The sequence below is a fragment of the Camelina sativa genome, chromosome 11 (genome assembly GCF_030686135.1).
Source record: "Camelina sativa cultivar CO46 ecotype springtype chromosome 11, ASM3068613v1".
NCBI classification, from domain to species: Eukaryota; Viridiplantae; Streptophyta; class Magnoliopsida; order Brassicales; family Brassicaceae; genus Camelina; species Camelina sativa.
This window is the reverse complement of record NC_141890.1, coordinates 3,129,090-3,149,846: the sequence shown is the minus strand read 5'-3', so window position 1 is coordinate 3,149,846 and position 20,757 is coordinate 3,129,090. Positions and strand designations below refer to the sequence as shown.

Genomic DNA, 20,757 nt, shown 5'->3' with positions numbered 1-20,757 from the left:
TTTGCTGTCCAACCATTCGTCCGACTCTGCATCCTATTTCGAACAAAGGCAAAAATCTTCATTTTAGTTCCACCCAAACTTTCTGGTAAACCGAGATAAGATCCCAACCATTATAAGATAAATATATATGAAGACAATTCGATTTATGTCAAATAAAATATTAAAATTGGGTTTTAAGGATTATTTTGACTAGTGAGTGTTGTTCATTGACAAATAAAAATGATATTTATAGTTGACAAATAAATTAAAGAAATTTGGGTGCACCTGTTTTCAATAAACTATTTAATCAGAGTAGTGCCGTTTTTTAAATATAAAATTATTTAAGATAAATGCACTACAAATAAACCTAAACCGGAACCCTCCGGTTTTTAACGATAAACCGTTAATTGGATTGGGAACGGAAACATGATGGTTTTGCTCATCGGTTTGGCTCACCACCACCAAACTCTATTCAACAGAAGTTAAATCGTGTTTCTGAAACCAAATTTGACGAGCGGATTACTAAATCATCGTCAAAGTAGTGATCTTTTTGACTGTCCTCCTCCAGGGCTTTTTGGTTTTATCAATCTTTTCGTTGGTTGTGTCGTTGAGATTCCTGCAAAGTTAATCCCCATGTCCGACGACGATAAAGAGTTGCAGCAGGAACCCAACGACCAGGAACCTTGGCTCGCTGTTTAGGTCTGATGATGTCTTTGTGTTACTTAAAAGCTTGGATCTTTCATAATCTTACAATATAAGGATATTGCAGTGTATCTGCTATTTAGTTTTAAGGAGTGATGAAAAAAGGCTGATACTTTATTGAGATTGATGCTTGATTCGAATTTAACTAACAGCTCACCTTGCACATGCCTAGGAATGTTTTTGATAATTTGTATTGGTTTTTGGATGCTAACTTCATGTTTTGTGAATCGCAGTAGTGGGTTTTATCATGATCCAAATGCTGGTTGGTATTATTGTAGCAAGGATGGTCGTTACTACAAGCATGAGAATGGCGAATATGTTCGCTTGGAATATGAAGAGTCTGGTGGTCCTGTAGATATCGTCACTTGTGATCTATCCGAAGATGACTCAAACAGAAAGTATGCTCTTCATCAGGCTGAGAATGTAGAAAGTGAGTATAAAGTTTCACTGAGTAATCCTGGAGAAGCTCCTTCAGGTAAGTTTACATGTAGTGCTCTGGTGAATTATTGCATAGCATCTATAATACATTGATAGACAAACTGATAGACACGTTATTTGCTCGTAAGATCCAACAGGGTCCTCAAATGACCAGGAACCTGAACATCCTCAACGCCCTTCCTCATGGTAGGTATTATATCTTTTATTGTCAAACTTATATATGTTTCTTCATCATATGGCCTATGAATTATTATATTTTCCTTTGGATCAGGGTGGAAGATGCACTTATCGAACTTTATTTGGCTGGTTATAAACAAGAGCCCAGTTATTCCAGCTATAAGATGACTTCAGGGGAAAGTACTCAGGATCATCATATGTTGTCAGCTAATGGTCTTTGCCTGGGATAGTGCTTATTAGCCTTTTATAATTGCAAACTTTGGAATCAATTTGCTCTTCAAGTTTGAAATTTTAGGAGAGAAGCTACAATTGCGTTTGGTCTCCAGGAGACGATGAGGCTGAGGAACTTGAAGACGGAGAATGGATTCCTGAAGAGGATTTTGATCCACAGGAAGACAACTTCAGTGAAGGTTTTTATCTCCTTATGTCCTTGTCATTTGCTTTCATTCTGCTCTTGGTTATGCTTATCAATACGTAAAGCTAAATATATCCTTATTCCTCGTGCTGTATGGTATTGTTCTCTCGTAAGCTGATCCCAATGTTGAATGATTAACTAGCCTGTAATGTTGTACGGGAATCTTTACTTCAATAATTTTCTTTCCTTGGCTCATATTCTTAGCTTTGATGCTCATAGTTTCTTTACTAGATGCTCGTTCAAGCGAGGAAGAAAGATGGCTAGCACAATATGGCCAAGTCATCAAATCCCCTGAGATCCTGTCTGTTGATTTGTGGGATTGGAAACTTGTTTCGGAAACCAAAGAAGCTTTAGCTGACAGTGAACAGGTGGCTAGGTTAGTAGGGAGGCTGGTCAGACGGAAAGTACCTGGAAAGTATGTTTCTCCTTATCCTTTTATGGTTTGCTTTCTTTGAGGACTTGTGTTTCTCTCATTTGCATCAAACTCCTGTGAATGAAGTTTACTTATGATACTTTGAATTCTCTTTTCGCCAGACGTCCAATGAACTCCAGAAACTGATAAGTAAGACATATGGAAAAGTCGTTGGAGATTTGATGACACCTTCTCCTCTCGTTGTTCGTGATTCTACCAATTTAGAAGATGCAGCCAGGTAAATTGGTAGAAGCTTAGGAGGAACGAGTTAATCCGATTTTCCTAGTGGCATTATGAGCAACGTTGCTTACTATGTCTCCAACTTTTTGGTCTCCAGGTTGCTTCTGGAAACAAAGTTCCGAAGATTACCAGTTGTGGATGTAGATGGAAAACTGGTGAGAATCTCATTTAGTCACAGTCTTTTTGTCTTCTTTCTGCAGTTTGATTTGGTTTTGGTCTTTTCAGTTTCTAAACACATTGTTTTTTTTGTTGTTGCTTCCGCCCAACAAGATTGGGATCCTTACAACGGGAAACGTTGTAAGGGCTGAGCTGCAGATCAAACCGGAAGCCGAGAACTCTATATAGCTAGGAAGCAGCAGTGATGGAGTAGATCCCTTGAATCTTCCATAGTTGATAGCAAAATCTATTTATTCCATTGATATAAGTATATATATATGTCAATTTTTGGCTTTCAGAAGCTAAATTTTTTTACTTTAGGAGTAACATTTCGTAGACTCAGAACTGAAGACAAATGGTATTTGATACATATATGTTATTGTTGCACAAGTAGACCAAGCAGAGTCTAACTACTCTTCAATCTCCCACTGATGAGCTCTTAAATGAAGCTATTCAAATCTGTCTTTGCTGATTACGAGCTAAACTCTTCTATGAAAGTGTTTAGCTCGTTGAAAGAAGACCCTCCTTCTTCCACGGCTGCTTTAGCCATCTTCGCCAGCTTCTTTGCTCGTCCCCGCCTCTCCTCTGCCTCTTCCCCAGCCAACACCTCCCTCACCGCTTTATCCACTTTCTCTCTGCTAATGGAATCTCCAGTACTCCTAAAATGCATTTTCGCTCCCACGCTAACTCCCGTTCTGAGCACTTGCGTAACCAGTTTCTCGTTGTAGAATTGCTCCGCTCCAACCGGCCATGTCACCATCGGTAGCCCTGCAGCCAATCCTTCAAGAAGCGAGTTCCAGCCGCAATGAGTCACAAACCCACCGGTAGCTTGGTGGTCAAGTATCAGCACCTGTGGTGCCCATCCTCTTATTATCAAACCTTTACCTTTCGCCCTCTCTTCGAACCCTTCTAGTAACCATTCTTCTTCGTCAGCTATTAATACAAGTTTTGTTTCAGACGCTAAACAGATAAACCCAAACATACAATTATATAACAGTAGGCTGCAATTGTTTCAAAAGTTAGTTTCAATACCTGTGCTTTTCCTAACAACCCAGATGAAATTTGTGCCACAAGCTTCTAATCCTGCAGCGATCTCTATCAGCTGCTCGTTCTTGAAGCAAGCCACACTCCCAAAGGAAATGTAAATGACCGAATCTGGTTCTTTGGAGTCGAGCCATTTCAGGCATTCTACCTCGTCAATGCTCGCTTTCTTTCCTCTCCCAGCCTTCTCCTCAAATCCTCTGCTGTAAACAGAGAGCGGACCGATATGCCAAGATCTCTTTTGTATAAAACTTTTGTAAAAGTCGGCTTAATCCGGTTCAAGCTCATAAAAACTATTCACGACAACTCCTGAGCTCTTCACTTCCGATTCCCTAACCTCAGTCATAAACTTCCCCATCTCGCTTTCTCCATGACAGTCTGCAATCTGGTCTTTACTTATCACTATGTTCCCAGGGAGATCAGGGATCACAAATTGCTCACAACTCGAAGCTACTGTGTTTTGTGGGTTATGCACTCTGATGCAATATATAGAGCATAAAGGGAAGTAGCCAACGCCGTGGAACACAAGTCTTGGCACATTGAACTTCTCAGCAGCTTCAGTTGCCCAGGGGAAGAACATGTCGGCGATAAGACAATCCGGTCTCGTTGTATGGAGGAGCTTCTCAAGCTGGTCTTTGAAAAACCTTGTCGACGAAAAGAACTTTAAGGTCATATGATCTTGTCTATCAACATTGTTGTCTGCGGTGAAGAAATCAATGTTTTCGCATCCTTCTGGTAACCCGAGCTGCACGCAAGGGAAGTCGAAGATCTGGATGTCGATTTCGAGACCCGGATTCAGGTTCTTGAAAGCGTCGATTGGTTTTTGGAGGATCTTGGCGTTGAGAGGTGTGGTAAGGATTGTGGATTTGGCTCCTCTGCTAGAGAAAAGCTTAGCCATGTCTACAGTTGGTATCATATGGCCATGAGCCATGAAAGGGAAGAACATAACATGGAGCTTACGAGGAGAATGATCACTACCCATGTTTGACTTTGGTCGAAAAGAAAATGAGATGTTCTCAGAAACTAAAGAAAGCTTATATATTATGTGAAATGAGAGATCTTGAAGTGATGTTTTATACATATAGCATAAAATCCACATGGAAGGAAGCTTTGGATCATGGGTGGGACTATTTTGGGTATATATAATGGTTTCTTACGTGTTTACATACGTCACTATTTAGGATCAGTTTTCTAGGTCCTTTGGAACCAAAATCTTTGTAACTTGTAAATCACTTTTGAGAAGTAATTATTTTGAACTTTTTTTTACGGACAAAAAGTGAAACTAATTGACTAAGATAATGATAATCACTCACTATAGGTTATTGTGGTATGATACTAAAATAAGGTTCTCTTTTTGAGACATTTGTCATTTTCTCTTTAATATTTTTAGTGTATTTTTTTCAACTGAATTTATATGACATACATTATCTTATTTATATCTATATTTAAGACAAAATATTAAATCATAATCACTTTGTTTTTATTTAATAATAACAATTATCATATCTATATTTAAGACAAAATATAAAACCATAGTCACTTTGTTTTTATTTAATAATAACAATTATCACAATTTATTGCATATTAATTCTTTAAATATAACTCCCATGAGGTTTGACAAAAAAAATTAAAAAAAACTTTCAAAATATTAATACACTTTTTAATGTAACTTTTTACAAAAAATAAGAAAAAAACACAAAGAAAATCTATGTCATATTTCTTCTTTGAAATGTAACCATAACTATTTCCTATGATATTTGACCCCAAAAAACAAAAAAAAAACTGAAAACCTCCCATGATACTAATGATATATTGTTACCACAAATTTCTCTATAAATTGTAGCATAAATTCTTCATCAAACATCATATTCTACCTCTCACATAAATTTTTAAATTGTGTAATATTAATTCGTCTTTTAGACTTTTGAGACTTAAGACGTACTCTGTGTTTTGTCCCTTTTTATCAATGTGAGCCATGTGACTGATCGAGATAACGAAACCAAAAAAAAAACCTTTAGACCTCTAGAATCCAGTATAAAACGAACTGCAGAATTCAATGGAAAAATTAAAAAAAGAAAAACAAATTACTATTGGGGTTGGTAATGCAAAACTTATTTGTAACAGATAGTTTGATGATAATCAATATAAAATGCCTGTAATTAAAATTCCTTGTTTTAATTTTAAAAAGAAAAGTTAGAAATTGATGTTGGTGTGTACCAAATCTAAGTGGAGTCCTTGCGGTTCTCTTGTTCTTTGTCATAACAGAACTAGAAAACGGAACTATTGTTGGGTTTGTGTCCTCATGCCTCAAGAACCTAACTTCACATTCGTTTACCAATGGTACCCAACTTCGTAAACTTGAATGAACAACTACAATTTTAGTTTGTACTAATTTTTATGTAACTCAAACCAACAGAATTACAAAAACATTGTTCCTTAACTTTCAATACATTCAGCTTTTCATTTATTTTTCCTTACCTTTTTGCAATTTAACCAACTTAAGCTCTTCCATCAACCTATTCAACTCAATATCTGAAGATCCTCCTTCTTTCACCGCGTTTTTAGCCATTTTCGCCAACTCTTTTGCACATTTTCTCCTCTCTTCTCCAACCATCATTTCTTTTACTGCTCTCTCCACTTTCTCTCTGCGAATGAAGTCTCCAACGACTTGCATCAACTTCTTCACTCCTACACTCACTCCTGTTTTCAACACTTGTGTCACCAATTTCTCGTTGTAGAACTGCTCGGCTCCTACTGGCCATGTCACCATTGGCAGGCCCGCTGCTACGCCTTCTAGAAGTGAGTTCCATCCGCAATGAGTCACAAATCCACCAAGTGCTTGGTGGTCTAGTATCAGCACTTGTGGCGCCCACCCGCGGATGATCAATCCTTTTCCTTTCGTCTTCTCTTCGAATCCCTCTGGTAACCACTCTTCCTTCTCACCTATTCACATATTAATGCAAAAGAGTATGAAACAACAAAAAAAACAGAGGATTAAGCTGCAAAGAATACCAAGAGAGAGAGAGAGATGTATATGGTACCTTGGCTCCCATTTTTGTTAACCACCCAGACAAAATCATGTCCTGACATTTCCAACCCAGCTGCAATCTCTGTCAGCTGCTCGTTATTGAAGCGTGACATGGTTCCAAAGGACAAGTAAACAACTGAATCACATTTCTTGGAATCGAGCCATTTCAAACATTCATGCTCATCAATGCTTGCCTTTTTGCCTCTTCCTGCTTTCTCCTCGAACTTTCTATTGCCTAAAGAAAGAGGACCGATAAGCCACCCTCTTTTGGCCACAAAGCTCTTTAAGAAATCGGAGTAAGCCGGTTCAAGCTCATAGAAGCTGTTCACCAACACACCAAAGCTTTCTCTCTCTGATTCTCTTATTCCTTTCATAAATTTCCCCATTACAGACTCTTCTTCTTTCTCTATGACCTGTTCCTCTGTAATCACAATATCTCCTGGAAGATCAGGAATCACAAAGAGCTCAGAGCTCGACGCTACATTCTCGTAAGGCTTGTGAAGCCTTATACAATGAGAAGCACATATAGAGAAACAGCCTGTTCCGTGGAACACAAGTCTCGGCACTCCAAACTTCTCAGCGACTTTAGTGGCCCAAGGAAAGAACATGTTTCCAACTAGACAGTCTGGTTTCGTTGTCTCGAGGACCTTCTCTAGTGGCTCTTCGAAATATTTCATTGCAAGTAAAAACTTTTGACTCAAGTCACCTTTGGCTAGGTCAGGGCTGGAGAAGATGAAATCGCTGTTCTCGCATCCTTCAGGCAAACCGAGCTCTGTGCAAGGAAAATTAAGGATCTCGATTGAAATATCTTCGAGTCCCGGGTTCTCTTGGTTGAATGACTTGATGGGTTTCTCGAAGAAGAGTTTGGAGTTGAGAGGTGTAGTGAGGATAGTGGATTTAGCTCCTTTGGTAGCGAAGAGCTTGGCCATGTCCAGAGTTGGTATCATGTGGCCATGAGCCATGAAAAGGAAGAGCAAGAAATGGAGCTTAGAGACTTTGCTTGAAGTTCCCATGTTTTGCTGATGAGAAATCAAGATCTGGGGGGTTATGTAGAGCCAATTATACAAATTTCTGTAAAGAAGATAAGTCGTTTGAGAATCAAATGTATGCAAGAAGCTTAAAAGATAAAGTAAGAGTATGAAGTTTGGCAGCCACTAGCCACTAGCCAGCGCTGGGTTTATATGGAAACACGAATAATTTCAAATTATAAATCTAACTTACATAATCTCTAATCCTTGTTATATTATATTATTATAAGATCGTGTTATATAGTCCAAAACTGCATCTTTTGCCAACAATATATGAATAGTGTTGCAGATTGTGTTTTGAGTTTCAATCACAAAAGGACAAACTCGGATAAATCAATGTTTCTAAAGAAGAAAGAGATCAATAGTTGTAGAGATCCGATCGAAAACTAAAGTCTCTCGAGGAGAGGTCCGACGAGTCAGATTTGTTTTGTCTTCCATTATTCTTGTCTAACGTTGAAAATGACATATGTCTCTAATCACAACAAAACGTATGAATGATATCCTCATGAAAGGGAGTTAAATCTTCACGTCATGGCATTCATCATTCTTCTTTTGTTAGTTTCTATCTTCAAAAATAATAATTGGTCATTTATTTTCAAATCACAATTTACAGTCACCACGTCAACGGTAAACCGAAACCCTTCGATTTTACAACGATAAACCGTAATTGGATTCGGAACGGAGAGATGGTTATCTCATCGGTTTGGCTCAATCAATTCTTGAAATTTCATCCTTGTAAATCAATCATTAGAGTTTTTGTAGTTGTACATGCATATAGGAAATTAGTATCACTTGCTTGTAGCTGCAAAAATAATATTTTGAATTTATTAATATGAACAAAAATTAATAATTTATGACATTGAGTAATTTAGTTTTTACCTCATAGGTTGGATTTATTAAAAAGATTTTCATCAATCCTTCCAATTTTTACCTCTCCTATTGATCAAGCATAAGAGATGTTTGATATCATCAAAACGGTTGAATTTGCCAATAATGGTTAGCATATGACAAATAACACGTTATAATTATAATTAATATATACATGTATATAAATATTAATAATATTATCTAACAACAAACATTACAAAAAAAACATACTTTAATCTTCATAACAATTCCATCACTAAATAATGGTTTTATACATCAATCATTATTAAGTTATAAAAAACGGATCTTCCTTTAATAATGAATCTTCGTGATTAATTTATCAAGTTTGCTCATCAAGAAATAAGTAAAGGTTGGGTGCGTTTAAAGTTGTGTAAATATTGATTATTTTAATATGTTTAAATGTGTAAATTGATTATCGTATTGTATTTCTCTTTGTGATAGGTGTTTATTGATGTAATAATGTTGGAAATTATACACATCCAACAAACGAAAGTATGTGAGGTTGATTATTTGAAGTAGCTACATTAATATGTTGTTCTCTCACGTGGAGAGACATAGATTTGTATGGAAAATACAATCTCACAATTGAAATTAATTATATTGCTATTTTATATCATAATTTATATGTTTTGTATTTAAAGGTATTATGCACTGATTGCATTGGTATACTTGAACATGTTCCGCACAAGTTTGACTACGAGTTGACTATGATTTTCCAACATAAAATTTTCCATACATGATTTACCTATAAAACAACTATCAATAAAAAAGTAAATAATTGCTCGGCTCTGAATTACAGTAATCAGAAAGAATGATCCAACAATATTGGTTGTTAATGCATCATCTGCAGCGCTCATGCTATCGGATGTTCCATAGGAAGGGTCCATTGGATTCATCCGAATAGAATGATATGTGGACAGTTTATTATCAATCCAACTATGGCCGAGGTAGAAAGCTGTATATATTCTCTAAATTTATAATTTTGTAGCCTCTTTTTCTTATTTGTTGTAATTTTTATTTTTCGTTTATGTTCGACCTTAATGTAGCTTAGCGTAACTGATCTGAATCTGATATATGCGTGCACAAGGGATAAGACTATGATAATTGATGTTCTGGCATCTGAAATCTCAGATAAAGATCTAGCAGCTACTCTAAGAATAGCTCATCGAGAGGTATGTTTGAGAATTCTTCTTGAATTTCCCATTATTACGTAATACTAGTATATATATATATATGTATATTGCAGTGCATTTGCACATGTTGTGCATGCTCCACTCTTACAACTTCGATAGTCATATACGTATGTGTCACAAATGTTTGGGAGTAAAGGGAGAACCAACATGGTCTCAATACTAGTTGATCTAACTAAAGTTTCTAAGACTAAGCTAGTAATTTTTGAAATTCAAGAGCTTTGATGTTTGGTTCAAAAGAGGAATTAAGAAAATCTATTCGTTTAGTTCCAAAAGTTAAGGGAATAAATGGATGTGATGATTAATCAATTTCAAAGCTGAGAAAATATCACATTTGCCACATTAACAACTATGGTCTAATAAACCTAAACCGGAACCCTCCGGTTTCTAACGATAAACCGTTAATTGGATTCGGACCGGAAACATGGGTTTCCTCATCGGTTTGGCTCACCACCACCGAACTCTATTCTCGTTCCTCTTTTCAACAGAAGTTAAATCGTGTTTCTGAAACAAATTTGACGAGCGGATTACTAAATCATCGTCAAAGTAGTGATCTTTTTGATTGTCCTCCTCCAGGGCTTTTTGGTTTTATTAATCTTTTCGTTGGTTGTGTCGTTGAGATTCCTGCAAAGTTTTGTCCTCATGCCCGACGACGATAAAGAGTTGCAGCAGGAACCCAAGGAAGAAGAAGACTCCTATGTTTGGGACAGCGATTCGCAGCTCTACATCCATCACAGGCTACGTCTCTTTCCAAATTTTACTCCTTTTCTCTCGCTCGACTCTAGGGATTTTATTTGCCTAATTTCCTTGGCTCGCTGTTTAGGTCTGATGATGTCTTTGTGTTACTTAAAAGCTTGGATCTTTCATTATCTTACAATATAAGGATATTGCAGTGTATCTGCTATTTGGTTTTAAGGAGTGATGAAAAAAGGCTGATACTTTATTGAGATTGATGCTTGATTCGAATTTAACTAACAGCTCACCTTGCACATGCCTAGGAATGTTTTTGATAATTTGTATTGGTTTTTGGATGCTAACTTCATGTTTTGTGAATCGCAGTAGTGGGTTTTATCATGATCCAAATGCTGGTTGGTATTATTGTAGCAAGGATGGTCGTTACTACAAGCATGAGAATGGCGAATATGTTCCCTTGGAATATGAAGAGTCTGGTGGTCCTGTAGATATCGTCACTTGTGATCTATCCGAAGATGACTCAAACAGAAAGTATGCTCTTCATCAGGCTGAGAATGTAGAAAGTGAGTATAAAGTTTCACTGAGTAATCCTGGAGAAGCTCCTTCAGGTAAGTTTACATGTAGTGCTCTGGTGAATTATTGCATAGCATCTATAATACATTGATAGATAAACTGATAGACACGTTATTTGCTCGTAAGATCCAACAGGGTCCTCAAATGACCAGGAACCTGAACATCCTCAACGCCCTTCCTCATGGTAGGTATTATATCTTTTATTGTCAAACTTATATATGTTTCTTCATCATATGGCCTATGAATTATTATATTTTCCTTTGGATCAGGGTGGAAGATGCACTTATCGAACTTTATTTGGCTGGTTATAAACAAGAGCCCAGTTATTCCAGCTATAAGATGACTTCAGGGGAAAGTACTCAGGATCATCATATGTTGTCAGCTAATGGTCTTTGCCTGGGATAGTGCTTATTAGCCTTTTATAATTGCAAACTTTGGAATCAATTTGCTCTTCAAGTTTGAAATTTTAGGAAAGAAGCTACAATTGCGTTTGTTCTCCAGGAGACGATGAGGCTGAGGAACTTGAAGACGGAGAATGGATTCCTGAAGAGGATTTTGATCCACAGGAAGACAACTTCAGTGAAGGTTTTTATCTCCTTATGTCCTTGTCATTTGCCTTCATTCTGCTCCATATCGGCTTTCTTGGTTATGGTTATTGATATATGAAGCTAAATAAATTCTTATTGCTCGGTTGTGTATAGTAGTGTTCTCTCATAAGCTGTTCTTAACTGTTGAGTGATTAACTAGCCGGTAATGTTGTTTAAGGGAATCTTTATTTCAATAATTTTCTTTGCTTAGCTCATATTCATAGCTTTAATGCTCATAGTTTCATTTCTAGATGCTCCTTTAAGCGAGGAAGAAAGATGGTTAGCACAATATGGTCAAGTCATCGAATCCCCTGAGAAGACTCTTCCTGAGATCCCGTCTGTTGATTTGTGGGATTGGAAACTTGTTTCAGAAACCAAAGAAGCTTTAGCTGACAATGAACAGGTGGTTAGGTTAGTAGGGAGGCTGGTCAGACGGTCTGCCAACCTTCATCCATCTGTGGCTTCTGGTGGCACACTTCTCAAGACTGCTCCAATTTGCGAAGCAAGACTTCACCTCGTGCGAGTTAGGACAGGTTTACCTTTTTCCTTCTAACGGAGCCTTGTTCCTTTGAAGTGTGAACAACTATTTTTTTGCTGGATCGGTGTTTGCTAACCTTATGTGCTTTGTATTTTATTGGGGAATCATAAAAAACGATATTGATTATCAAATCATATGTTTCAGGTCAGGTCTATAAACTTCGAAATCCTAGCGCCAAATACCTTGCATCCTTGTCAGTGTATGACTCCTCTGACCCAACAAAAGATTGGGGATTCCCTGATATTTCAACTGCATGGCAAAATCCTGATTCAAAACGCAAAGGTAAGAGGGTGAAACCAAAAACTGACTCCAAACTGAAGCATCGTGAAGTCGACATGATTGAAGAGGTACTTCAAGTACACCTTCTTGGCTGAATTCTTGTATACTATGTTTCGGAATGTCTGTGATGGATATTGACATATTGCTTCTTGAACCTCTGCCTAATATCTAGCTGGAGACAAAACGCAAAGCTAAGAAGGTGAAACCAAAAACTGACTGCAAACTTACAGCGAAGCCTCGTGAAGTCGACATGTTTGAAGAGGTACTTCAGATCCACCTACATGGCTGAATTCTTATATTTTACGTTTCAGAAAGTTTGTGAAGGAAGTTAACATCCTGTTTCTTGAACTTCTGCCAAATATATAGCAGGAGGCAGAAAGCAAAGCTCAGAAGGTGAAACAAAAAACTGACTGCCAACTCACAGTGAAGCCACAAGATCAAGTCAATATAACTGAAGAGGTACTCCAAATCGACCTTCATGACTGGATTCTTGTATTTTATGTTTCAGAGTGTACATCCTGCGTCTTGAAGTTCTGCCCAATCTCTAGCAGAGACATTTTTCTAAAGCTCTTTGTATGGGGGCTTCCAGTGAAAAACTTAAATCTGCTAAGAGTATATGGATGGCACAGTTTAGTGATATTAGAACCATAGTAAACTACTATTGTGAGATTTTCATTCTTGCTCGTTGTTGTTTTATCAGCAGAGAAGCTGTTCATACAGAGATAGAGCCGCTGAGAGAAGAAATTTGCATGGTGGATATGGTGTTGGGCCAGGTCAAAAAGGAACAATGGTGGGCGATAACACGGACGAGCATTCAGTTACCGACACTGCTTCTGAAGAGGATGCTGCAGCAGAAGCATTGGAGTTATCATTTGGATCTGGAAGTTATGCAAGGAGAATAATGAGAAACATGGGTTGGAAGGAGGTAACAAGTGAATTTATCACTTCTGAGTTTTGATGTTAATAATATTTGGTGTCAGCGTAATTATGGTAAATTGGGGAAATGGTAATGCAGGGTGAGACGCTGGGAAAGAATACAAATGGTTTGGTTGAACCGATACAAGCAGTGGGAAACACTGGGAATGTAGGGCTAGGTTTTCCTCAAAGGAAAAGAAGATAATCTGAGGAAACAGATTAACAGATTTTCTCTTTATGGGACTCTTTTAGGTGTCCATACTTGAGCATGTGAAGCTTTGTAACTATAGATTGGCGTTTATAGCCAGAGTTTCTATGATAATGAGGTTGCATTATAAATTAGACAAGTCTCTCATTTATATCTGATTTGATTTTGAGCAATGGTATGAGAGAAATAGAAGTAAACGATAGATAAGTTGGTTTGAATTGTTACTCGACTAAGCAAGAAAATGTATACGAAAACAATTCACATATGTGATTTTCTAAGGATTTCATGGTAACTATCTATGTTGATTTCTTTTCCTATAATCTTATAGATGTCCATTTTCTCCTCTTGGTTGAACCAGTCAATTTCAATATAAGCGGTACAGGCAAATTCTTTGAAATCTGTGACTTGAGATGTAAAAACTATTTCAACAAAGTGCTATTTTACAGGTAGGTGTATTTGGGTGAAAATTGCCAAATCCTATAATATAATTTATTTGAGTTTCTTCTAGATTACACCAAAAAATGGTTTATAATCTTCTCTTAAACTTGAAAACTTTATTCATAATCTTTAATAAGGTATACAAAGATAGACTGAACTTAATAATCCCAAGCCATTTTAAGTTATGGCTTGGGATGTTCAATTTGAGAGGACGCATTCTAGACTTATGTTTTTGTCTTCCATCCTTACAGTCTCAGCCGCCTTATATCATCCGCATAGGTATCCATCTATGATTCTATCTAGCAAAAATAACAAAGCAGAGCTGTCTTATATTTGACTTATCAATTGTGATGTGCGTAGAATATTGATCGATCTAGTCGTGAATCTTTGAGAAACTGTGGATAGAGTTATCCATTGTGTGGTTTGTGTGGAGATCCCATGTGCCATGTCCCATCGTGTGGTTTTTTCTATGTTTCTCTCTATAATAGAGTATTTTTATAATAAAAATGAGTTTTGCTCCAATGGTTTTATCTATTTTTTGCACTAAAAGAATATTTCCAATATATTCTATTTTTATTTTATAATTAACACTTTTTATTTTTAAAAATTACAAACTAATTTATTTTACTTTAAATTTTGTAACACTTTCATAAAATTATCTTTTGCAAATAGTAGTCTTAATATTTTAGAATAAATTTTTATACTTAAATTTATATTATTAGTTTTTAAAAATACTTATTTTATTTAGTTTGGTCATAAATAAAAGAAGTTAAAGATTAAGAGTACTACTTTGCAAATAAAATAGTCCACCTCTATTTATAGAGGAAAAAATAGAATTTCTCTATAAATTAGAAAAAAAAATAGCAATTCTATTATAGAGTTGAAAATAGAGTACTATTGTAGTAAAAATTACTTTATAATAGAATATAGAGACAAAAAATAAGATACTATTGAAGATGCTCTAAACGGTCGTTAAACCCGATTTTGACATATATATTTATCAGATGTTGAAGTTTTGATTGAATTCATATTGAGAAATTTTGTAGCAAGATTATCATTCGTCAAATATGATATTAAGTTTATTAACTAATGGAAGAAAACAGGAAAAAGAATATTTATTAGACTTAAAACGATGAGTAATATAGAAAAATAATATTAAAAAAAAAACGCGTAAAAATATAAAGCCGTGGTGAGAAAAAGAGTTTATTTATGTAAAATATCAAAACTACGGTCAGCGGCTTACGATACGCGTCTTGTTCATTGAAAGCAACTTCTGCGTTTCTTCATCAAAAAAAAAAAAAAAAAAGTTGGTTATTTAAAAACACCGGATTCTCTCTTAGATTCATTACTTTTTTCTTTTTTCTCAATCTCTTTGTTTTCTTTCAAACCCTAATCATCTCTCTTAAAATCAATCCAATTCCTCAATCAAAAATTCATGTCGACGATGGCGGGTATACAAGGCCAGGTTCTCGAGGTCACTGGTTCGTATAGACCTAATTTGTGACACCTTTGAATATTCCTTTTTTTTTTTCTTTAATTTGATCACATAAAAGGTGCTAACTTTTTTAAAATTTATGGGATTCTTTTGATTGTTTCAGTTGTTGGGTGCCAGAAATTGAAAGATACAGAATGGTTTTCAAGGCAAGATCCATACGTCGTCCTTGAGTATAGCGGCTCAAGGCACCGTACCAGAACCTGCACAGGTCATTTATTATAGCTCTTCTTCTATTTTTTATATGATTTGTTTTCAGATCCATCAAAAGATGCGGTTTTTGTTGAACAAAGTTATGATCTTTCAATTCTTTAAAAGGGTTTGAAGCTTTATTAACTAATCTAGATGAATTTTGATTGAATGGGTTTGTTGTTTTCAGATGGTGGAAAGAACGCTGTTTTCCAAGAGAAGTTTATGTTCACTTTGCTTGAAGGGCTTAGGGATCTTAAGGTTGCTGTCTGGAATAGCAATACCCTCTCCACTGATAACTTCATTGGCAATGCAACGTATGTCACTTTCCATATTTGTTTGTGTGTGTGTTTCTTTAATGCTTAGAATAAATTCCTGATTTTGGATTTGGATTTGAATCTTTTGTTGTCTGTTTGTTTGTTTTTATTTTAGGATTCAATTGCAGAAGGTTCTTTCTCAGGGATACGATGACTGCACCTGGACTTTGCAGACTAAAACTGGAAGGTATGAACCATTAGCTTTTACTTTTTTTGTTTTTTTTTGCATTGAGTATCATGTTTGGTAATCGATAGTTGAATAATGCACATTGGTTCTAGCTGATTTTCGTGATGAATTTGCTCATTATCAATGTTACTTTTGATGTGGTTTTGTATTATATAGTGATTGAAAATGTTGATTTCACCAGTTATGTCGCTATGTTTGTGTCCCCACTCTGCTTTCTATTAGTGAAGTTTTAGTTCTTGCCATTTACTTACATTGCTTACCTGGCCTGGTTTTGTTCACTGATCAGAGTCGTTATGTGAGTTCCTAGTCATCTCTGCTTGAATTCACAGAACTTGCTTTCATTTTTAATCTGTGAATTACTTTTTCTTTTCATTAGTAATATTATGTGGATAATTATTACGATAAAGAGCTTTGAATGTTCTGTTTCTACATCGAGCACACTCACAATTGCTGTAGCATTGAGATGGGGTTTCTCTGGAACTTATGAAAAACAGCTAGACATTTTGAGATGTATGGAGCTGCTTTTGTCTGTTGTTAGGTTACCAATGAAGTTTCGTGTAAACATTGTAGCATCAAATTAGTATTTCTTAAAACTGGTCCCTGAGGTATACCATATTTGTTTCTGAGCAGAAGAAAGTTATAGATGCGTGCGCACAATCAACTAGTTTTTCCGTCCATAGTGTTTTGTTTTCTTAAATCCCTGAAAAGTCGGTTACAATATGCAACAAAATTTGTAGCTTGACTTGAACTCAGCCGTAGCTCTTTGATTATTAAACCTTCTGAAAATGCATCTCAACCTTTCTGTCTTTCAGATTCGCTGGAGAAGTAAGACTCATACTACATTATGCAGGAGCAAAGGTAAAGTCTGAGACTCAGTTAACGACATTGTTTTACATGTTCTATTATTATAAACAAAAGTCTAAACATACAATCCATTCTTGGTACGCAGAAACATAATTACGGGTCTGCGCCATCAGCTCCATATGCGCCTCAAGTGCCTCAATACTCAGCACCTCCTTCTGCATCTCCGTATTCATCAGCACCATACACTGGACCATCTCTATACCCACAAGTACAACAATACCCTCATCCACCATCAGGATACCCACCAGCTGCAGCTTATCCTCCTCCGCCATCTGCTTATCCTCCTCCGTCAACCTCGGCTTACCCTCCGGTTCCTTCAGCTTACCCGCCTCCTCCACCATCCTCTACTTACCCTCCTTCTCCATACCCTCCTCAACAATCATATTACCCACAAGGTACATAAATGTTTCCTTTCTTTTCCGGTTATGTGTTTCTATTGATCGCGCTCTTAACTATTTTCAATGGTGGTTGATCTTTGTTTCCAGGTCCATACCAAGGACAATACCCACCTCCGTACTAAAAGCTCCGGCGTTTAGAATAAAGTTGTTTATGAATGTATAGAGAGATAATAGTGACGGTGTTTTCTAGAATTTTGTGACAAAATTATTTCCTTTTTTAAATATCTTTCTTGTGCTATCGTTGGCCCTTTGCAACTTCTAGCGTGATTTGTTAAAGAAGAAGTTTGAATCTTTTTTCATATTAGTCAGATCGCATATTTCTCTTGCAATTCTATTGAATTATTGCTTTAAACCCCTTTGTTAATAAATGAATCATCATTACTCAAGAGGTTCGGCGGTCTTAAACGCTTAACCATGGCATTTCTGAAACTTGTAATCAGACAATTAGAAAAAGTTAATTTGGTCAATGTGTCCTTATATTTTATTTTAAACATTAAACAATAAAAGTATTATTGTTGACAATCGCAACAAAAAGGAGTAGAATTTTAGTTAAATTAGCCGACAGATTTTACTGCACTTTGGTTTCTCGATCTCTACTCCAATGAGTAAAAGTGGGTAAAGCGGGAAACAGCAAAAGATACTATTACACATTTTATTCAATAAAATAAAGAAAATGAAAAGAAGAAAAATAAAGAAATTCCACATTTAATTATCAAATAAAAATAATATTTGGGGCAAGTAAAAGACAAACGTAAAAACCAACTCGCCTTGTCTCATAAATCAATCACTCTTCATTTCACACTCCTCCCCACTTCCAGCTTTTCTCCTCACTCTCTCTCTCTAGTCTCTCTTTTGTAGCTCTCTCCCCTGCTGCTACCTACAGCTAAAACCACTGCACGTTTCCATAGAGAGGAAGATGAGTCTCTCTCCGAGAGATTTTCTCTCTATCATCATCTTACCTTCTTCTTCTGTGTAATGATGCACCTCTCAGCCAACAACAATTGATTATCAACAATACAGAATAGAAGATCTTTATTTTTCTTCTCATTCTTGAGTTTATTTCCCACAATGGCGATTCCCAAGGAGGAAGAAACTAGACAAGAGCAGAGCAATTCATTTCTTCTTGATGCTCTCTACTGCGAAGAAGAAGAGCAATGGGGAGAAGACGAAGGAGAACAAGTTGAAGAGAACTCTTCCTTTTCTCCGTTCGTTCTTCTTCAACAAGATTTGTACTGGGAAGATGAAGATCTGGTCACTCTCTTAACCAAAGAAGAAGAACAAGCTGGACTCGGCACCTGTCTCGATGATGTTTATCTCTCCACGGATCGAAAAGAAGCTGTGGGTTGGATTCTGAGAGTCAACGCTCATTATGGCTTCTCGACTCTGGCTGCTGTTTTAGCCATAACTTATCTCGATAAGTTCATCTGTAGCTACAGCTTACAGAGAGACAAACCGTGGATGCTTCAGCTTGTTTCTGTAGCTTGCCTCTCTCTAGCTGCTAAAGTCGAAGAAACCCAAGTCCCTCTTCTTCTAGACTTCCAAGTAAATGAATCATGATACTTTAAGTTCATTTTTACCTTAAAGTTTCTTCTTTTATCTCTCTGTTCTCATCTCTCTGTTTTCTTTGTTTAGGTGGAGGAGACAAAGTATGTGTTTGAGGCCAAAACCATACAGAGAATGGAGCTACTGATTCTGTCTACTCTCGAGTGGAAGATGCATCTCACTACTCCAATTTCGTTCGTAGACCACATTATCAGGAGATTGGGACTTAAGAACAATGCTCACTGGGATTTTCTCAACAGATGCAACCGTCTCCTCCTCTCTGTAATCTCCGGTTCGTAAACGACAACCAAATTTATTTTAAAAAAAACACATATCTTTATACCATATACTGAATCTGAATAATCTAACATTCTTGTCTTATCTTCCTCCATTGTCGCTGTCAGATTCAAAATTTGTCGGGTACCTCCCATCAGTAGTTGCCGCAGCTACCATGTTGCGAATTATAGAGCAAGTTGAGCCCTTTGACCCTCTTTCATACCAAACTAATCTCCTTGGTGCCCTTCACTTAACCAAGGTTTAGCTTCTCTTAATCTCTCTATCTACTACTACTAATAAAACTCTGTTTTTTTTTTTAACTCAAGACATTTTTCTCAAAAAACGATTCAACTCTGTCGTGCATTAACAGGAAAAGGTGAAAACTTGCTACGATCTAATCCTCCAACTACCAATGGACCGCATTGGTTTACAGATCCAAAACCAATCTTCCCGGAAACGCAAGAGTCACGAATCACCATCATCATCGTTGAACAGTCCAAGCTGTGTCATCGATTCAAACCCGTTCAGTAGCGATGAAAGCTCAAACGATTCGTGGTCAGCGAGTTCGTACAATCCAACATCGTCGCAGCAGCAACAACCTCCGTTTAAGAAGATGAGAGGAGCTCAAGAGAATGATACGAAGAAGCCGATTTTGCATCTGCCATGTGCAATCGTAGTAGCCACTCCATGATCGACGAAAGCTCGATTTCGTTTTTTTCCGTTTATAGCTATATATTACTGTCTTTATTTTAAACTTTTGAGAACAAATCTTTGTATTAAGAAGAGCTTTCCCCGTTTGCATATAAAAAATGTCGCGAATGCCCTTAGTTGCCATGGCTTGATAGAGTTAATGGTTGGAGGGTATTCATGACATTTGACTGCATGGGATGTGATGAAGAGGGAATTAGAGAAATAATAATAGTCGTTGCGTAAATTTTGGGCCGTAATCTCTCCGGTGTTATTACTATTTTATCGATGTTTATAAATTATAATCCTGTCTTACATAAATTGATATTTTGAAACTTTTAGGCATTTTAAAAAACAATGATTATTGATTTTAGTTTTTTTATTGACTAAAGAGATATTATTTAATTTTAAACCAATAACAATTTAAAATTTTAAATATTTTAAATGATTATTTCTTGAAGCTTACAAAACATCAATCTTTGTGGAATAAAAAAATATTTAAAAATATCAATCTTTATGGAACAGAGAGTAAAGTAACCGAGTAAGTATGTTTTAAAAAATATATTAAAAGCCAAAATGTATAAGATTTTGAGTAACAGAAGATTTAAATACGTAATTATTAGAAACAACCATATGATCTGAATCTGATAAACGAGTGATGTACAATACAAAAATAAGATGGCAAATTAAATATATTTTTTTCAAATTAAATAATTTTAAACATGCAATGAGACAGTTACTAGTGTTTACGATCGAAAGTGAAGGATTTAGCGTTTTAGGCTTTTTGACTTGGTGAGAAGAGCCAATTGTTGCTTTTTTCGGTCGGTCTTTAAATAAATAATTTAAATAAAAAAAAGAAACGGAAAGAAACAAAAGATTG

The 20,757-nt window shown here is 36.3% G+C and overlaps 5 protein-coding genes and 2 pseudogenes across 20 annotated transcripts; 4 read left to right on the top strand and 3 right to left on the bottom strand.

Moving 5' to 3' along the window:
* Nucleotides 1–699: 699 nt before the first annotated feature.
* LOC109127646 (uncharacterized) lies at nucleotides 700–2,918 on the top strand. Of its 2 annotated transcripts, none has more exons than XM_087474105.1 (8): nucleotides 700–1,156; nucleotides 1,257–1,305; nucleotides 1,391–1,509; nucleotides 1,623–1,706; nucleotides 1,943–2,126; nucleotides 2,246–2,361; nucleotides 2,461–2,518; nucleotides 2,634–2,918. In XM_087474105.1, the coding sequence occupies exons 1-6, from the start codon at nucleotides 808–810 to the stop codon at nucleotides 2,268–2,270; spliced, it is 810 nt and encodes a 269-aa protein (XP_087330231.1). In that variant the 5' UTR covers nucleotides 700–807; the 3' UTR covers nucleotides 2,271–2,361; nucleotides 2,461–2,518; nucleotides 2,634–2,918. The 2 variants fall into 2 exon arrangements, with proteins under 2 accessions (XP_087330231.1, XP_019088274.1); XM_019232729.2 differs by having other exon boundaries at nucleotides 734–1,156; nucleotides 1,248–1,305.
* On the bottom strand, nucleotides 2,799–4,592 carry LOC104727451 (UDP-glycosyltransferase 73B3 pseudogene; annotated as a pseudogene). Its single transcript, XR_015571874.1, has 2 exons — nucleotides 3,552–4,592; nucleotides 2,799–3,452 (listed from the first exon to the last, which is right to left on the bottom strand). The product of XR_015571874.1 is annotated as a UDP-glycosyltransferase 73B3 pseudogene (transcript).
* On the bottom strand, nucleotides 2,992–3,697 carry LOC147933589 (UDP-glucosyl transferase 73B2 pseudogene; annotated as a pseudogene).
* Nucleotides 4,593–5,890: 1,298 nt separating the features above from the next.
* Nucleotides 5,891–7,849, bottom strand: LOC104721391 (UDP-glycosyltransferase 73B1-like). Its single transcript, XM_010439360.3, has 2 exons — nucleotides 6,602–7,849; nucleotides 5,891–6,503 (listed from the first exon to the last, which is right to left on the bottom strand). Exons 1-2 carry the CDS (start codon nucleotides 7,599–7,601, stop codon nucleotides 6,025–6,027), a joined length of 1,479 nt encoding a protein of 492 aa, XP_010437662.1. The 5' UTR covers nucleotides 7,602–7,849; the 3' UTR covers nucleotides 5,891–6,024.
* Nucleotides 7,850–10,159: 2,310 nt separating this feature from the next.
* On the top strand, nucleotides 10,160–13,784 carry LOC104721392 (uncharacterized). Of its 14 annotated transcripts, none has more exons than XM_010439362.3 (11): nucleotides 10,160–10,431; nucleotides 10,754–10,995; nucleotides 11,087–11,144; nucleotides 11,230–11,348; nucleotides 11,462–11,545; nucleotides 11,799–12,080; nucleotides 12,230–12,432; nucleotides 12,537–12,626; nucleotides 12,731–12,823; nucleotides 13,065–13,289; nucleotides 13,380–13,784. In XM_010439362.3, exons 1-11 carry the CDS (start codon nucleotides 10,337–10,339, stop codon nucleotides 13,482–13,484), a joined length of 1,596 nt encoding a protein of 531 aa, XP_010437664.1. In that variant the 5' UTR covers nucleotides 10,160–10,336; the 3' UTR covers nucleotides 13,485–13,784. The 14 variants fall into 14 exon arrangements, 9 of the variants coding, with proteins under 9 accessions (XP_010437664.1, XP_087330229.1, XP_087330228.1 ...); XM_087474103.1 differs by having other exon boundaries at nucleotides 10,166–10,431; nucleotides 12,734–12,823; nucleotides 13,068–13,289; XR_015571873.1 differs by having other exon boundaries at nucleotides 10,178–10,431; nucleotides 12,235–12,432; nucleotides 12,734–12,823; nucleotides 13,068–13,289.
* Nucleotides 13,785–15,134: 1,350 nt separating this feature from the next.
* LOC104727583 (16 kDa phloem protein 2-like) lies at nucleotides 15,135–17,701 on the top strand. The gene is made up of 7 exons (XM_087474037.1): nucleotides 15,135–15,406; nucleotides 15,524–15,628; nucleotides 15,797–15,923; nucleotides 16,039–16,110; nucleotides 16,923–16,968; nucleotides 17,060–17,369; nucleotides 17,460–17,701. Exons 1-7 carry the CDS (start codon nucleotides 15,361–15,363, stop codon nucleotides 17,492–17,494), a joined length of 741 nt encoding a protein of 246 aa, XP_087330163.1. The 5' UTR covers nucleotides 15,135–15,360; the 3' UTR covers nucleotides 17,495–17,701.
* A 400-nt stretch (nucleotides 17,702–18,101) lies between these two features.
* On the top strand, nucleotides 18,102–20,124 carry LOC104721389 (cyclin-D3-1-like). Its single transcript, XM_010439358.3, has 4 exons — nucleotides 18,102–18,914; nucleotides 19,005–19,206; nucleotides 19,319–19,449; nucleotides 19,561–20,124. Exons 1-4 carry the CDS (start codon nucleotides 18,441–18,443, stop codon nucleotides 19,879–19,881), a joined length of 1,128 nt encoding a protein of 375 aa, XP_010437660.1. The 5' UTR covers nucleotides 18,102–18,440; the 3' UTR covers nucleotides 19,882–20,124.
* The last annotated feature ends 633 nt before the right edge of the window (nucleotides 20,125–20,757 follow it).

Bases quoted from the DNA above. Each gene is read 5' to 3' on its own strand.
- LOC109127646 (XM_019232729.2), top strand. From the start codon at position 808: ATGCTTGATTCGAATTTAACTAACAGCTCACCTTGCACATGCCTAGGA. The intron at 1,157-1,247 runs GTAAGTTTACAT...TTTGCTCGTAAG, and splicing joins TCCTGGAGAAGCTCCTTCAG to ATCCAACAGGGTCCTCAAAT. The intron at 1,306-1,390 runs GTAGGTATTATA...CCTTTGGATCAG, and splicing joins CCTCAACGCCCTTCCTCATG to GGTGGAAGATGCACTTATCG.
- LOC104721391 (XM_010439360.3), bottom strand. From the start codon at position 7,601: ATGGGAACTTCAAGCAAAGTCTCTAAGCTCCATTTCTTGCTCTTCCTT. The intron at 6,504-6,601 runs GTACCATATACA...ATATGTGAATAG, and splicing joins TAACAAAAATGGGAGCCAAG to GTGAGAAGGAAGAGTGGTTA.
- LOC104721392 (XM_019232725.2), top strand. From the start codon at position 10,647: ATGCTTGATTCGAATTTAACTAACAGCTCACCTTGCACATGCCTAGGA. The intron at 11,349-11,461 runs GTCTTTGCCTGG...TTTGTTCTCCAG, and splicing joins TCATATGTTGTCAGCTAATG to GAGACGATGAGGCTGAGGAA. The intron at 13,290-13,379 runs GTAACAAGTGAA...ATGGTAATGCAG, and splicing joins GAAACATGGGTTGGAAGGAG to GGTGAGACGCTGGGAAAGAA.
- LOC104727583 (XM_087474037.1), top strand. From the start codon at position 15,361: ATGTCGACGATGGCGGGTATACAAGGCCAGGTTCTCGAGGTCACTG. The intron at 16,111-16,922 runs GTATGAACCATT...TCTGTCTTTCAG, and splicing joins TTGCAGACTAAAACTGGAAG to ATTCGCTGGAGAAGTAAGAC. The intron at 17,370-17,459 runs GTACATAAATGT...CTTTGTTTCCAG, and splicing joins ACAATCATATTACCCACAAG to GTCCATACCAAGGACAATAC.
- LOC104721389 (XM_010439358.3), top strand. From the start codon at position 18,441: ATGGCGATTCCCAAGGAGGAAGAAACTAGACAAGAGCAGAGCAATTCA. The intron at 18,915-19,004 runs GTAAATGAATCA...TTCTTTGTTTAG, and splicing joins CTCTTCTTCTAGACTTCCAA to GTGGAGGAGACAAAGTATGT. The intron at 19,450-19,560 runs GTTTAGCTTCTC...GTGCATTAACAG, and splicing joins GTGCCCTTCACTTAACCAAG to GAAAAGGTGAAAACTTGCTA.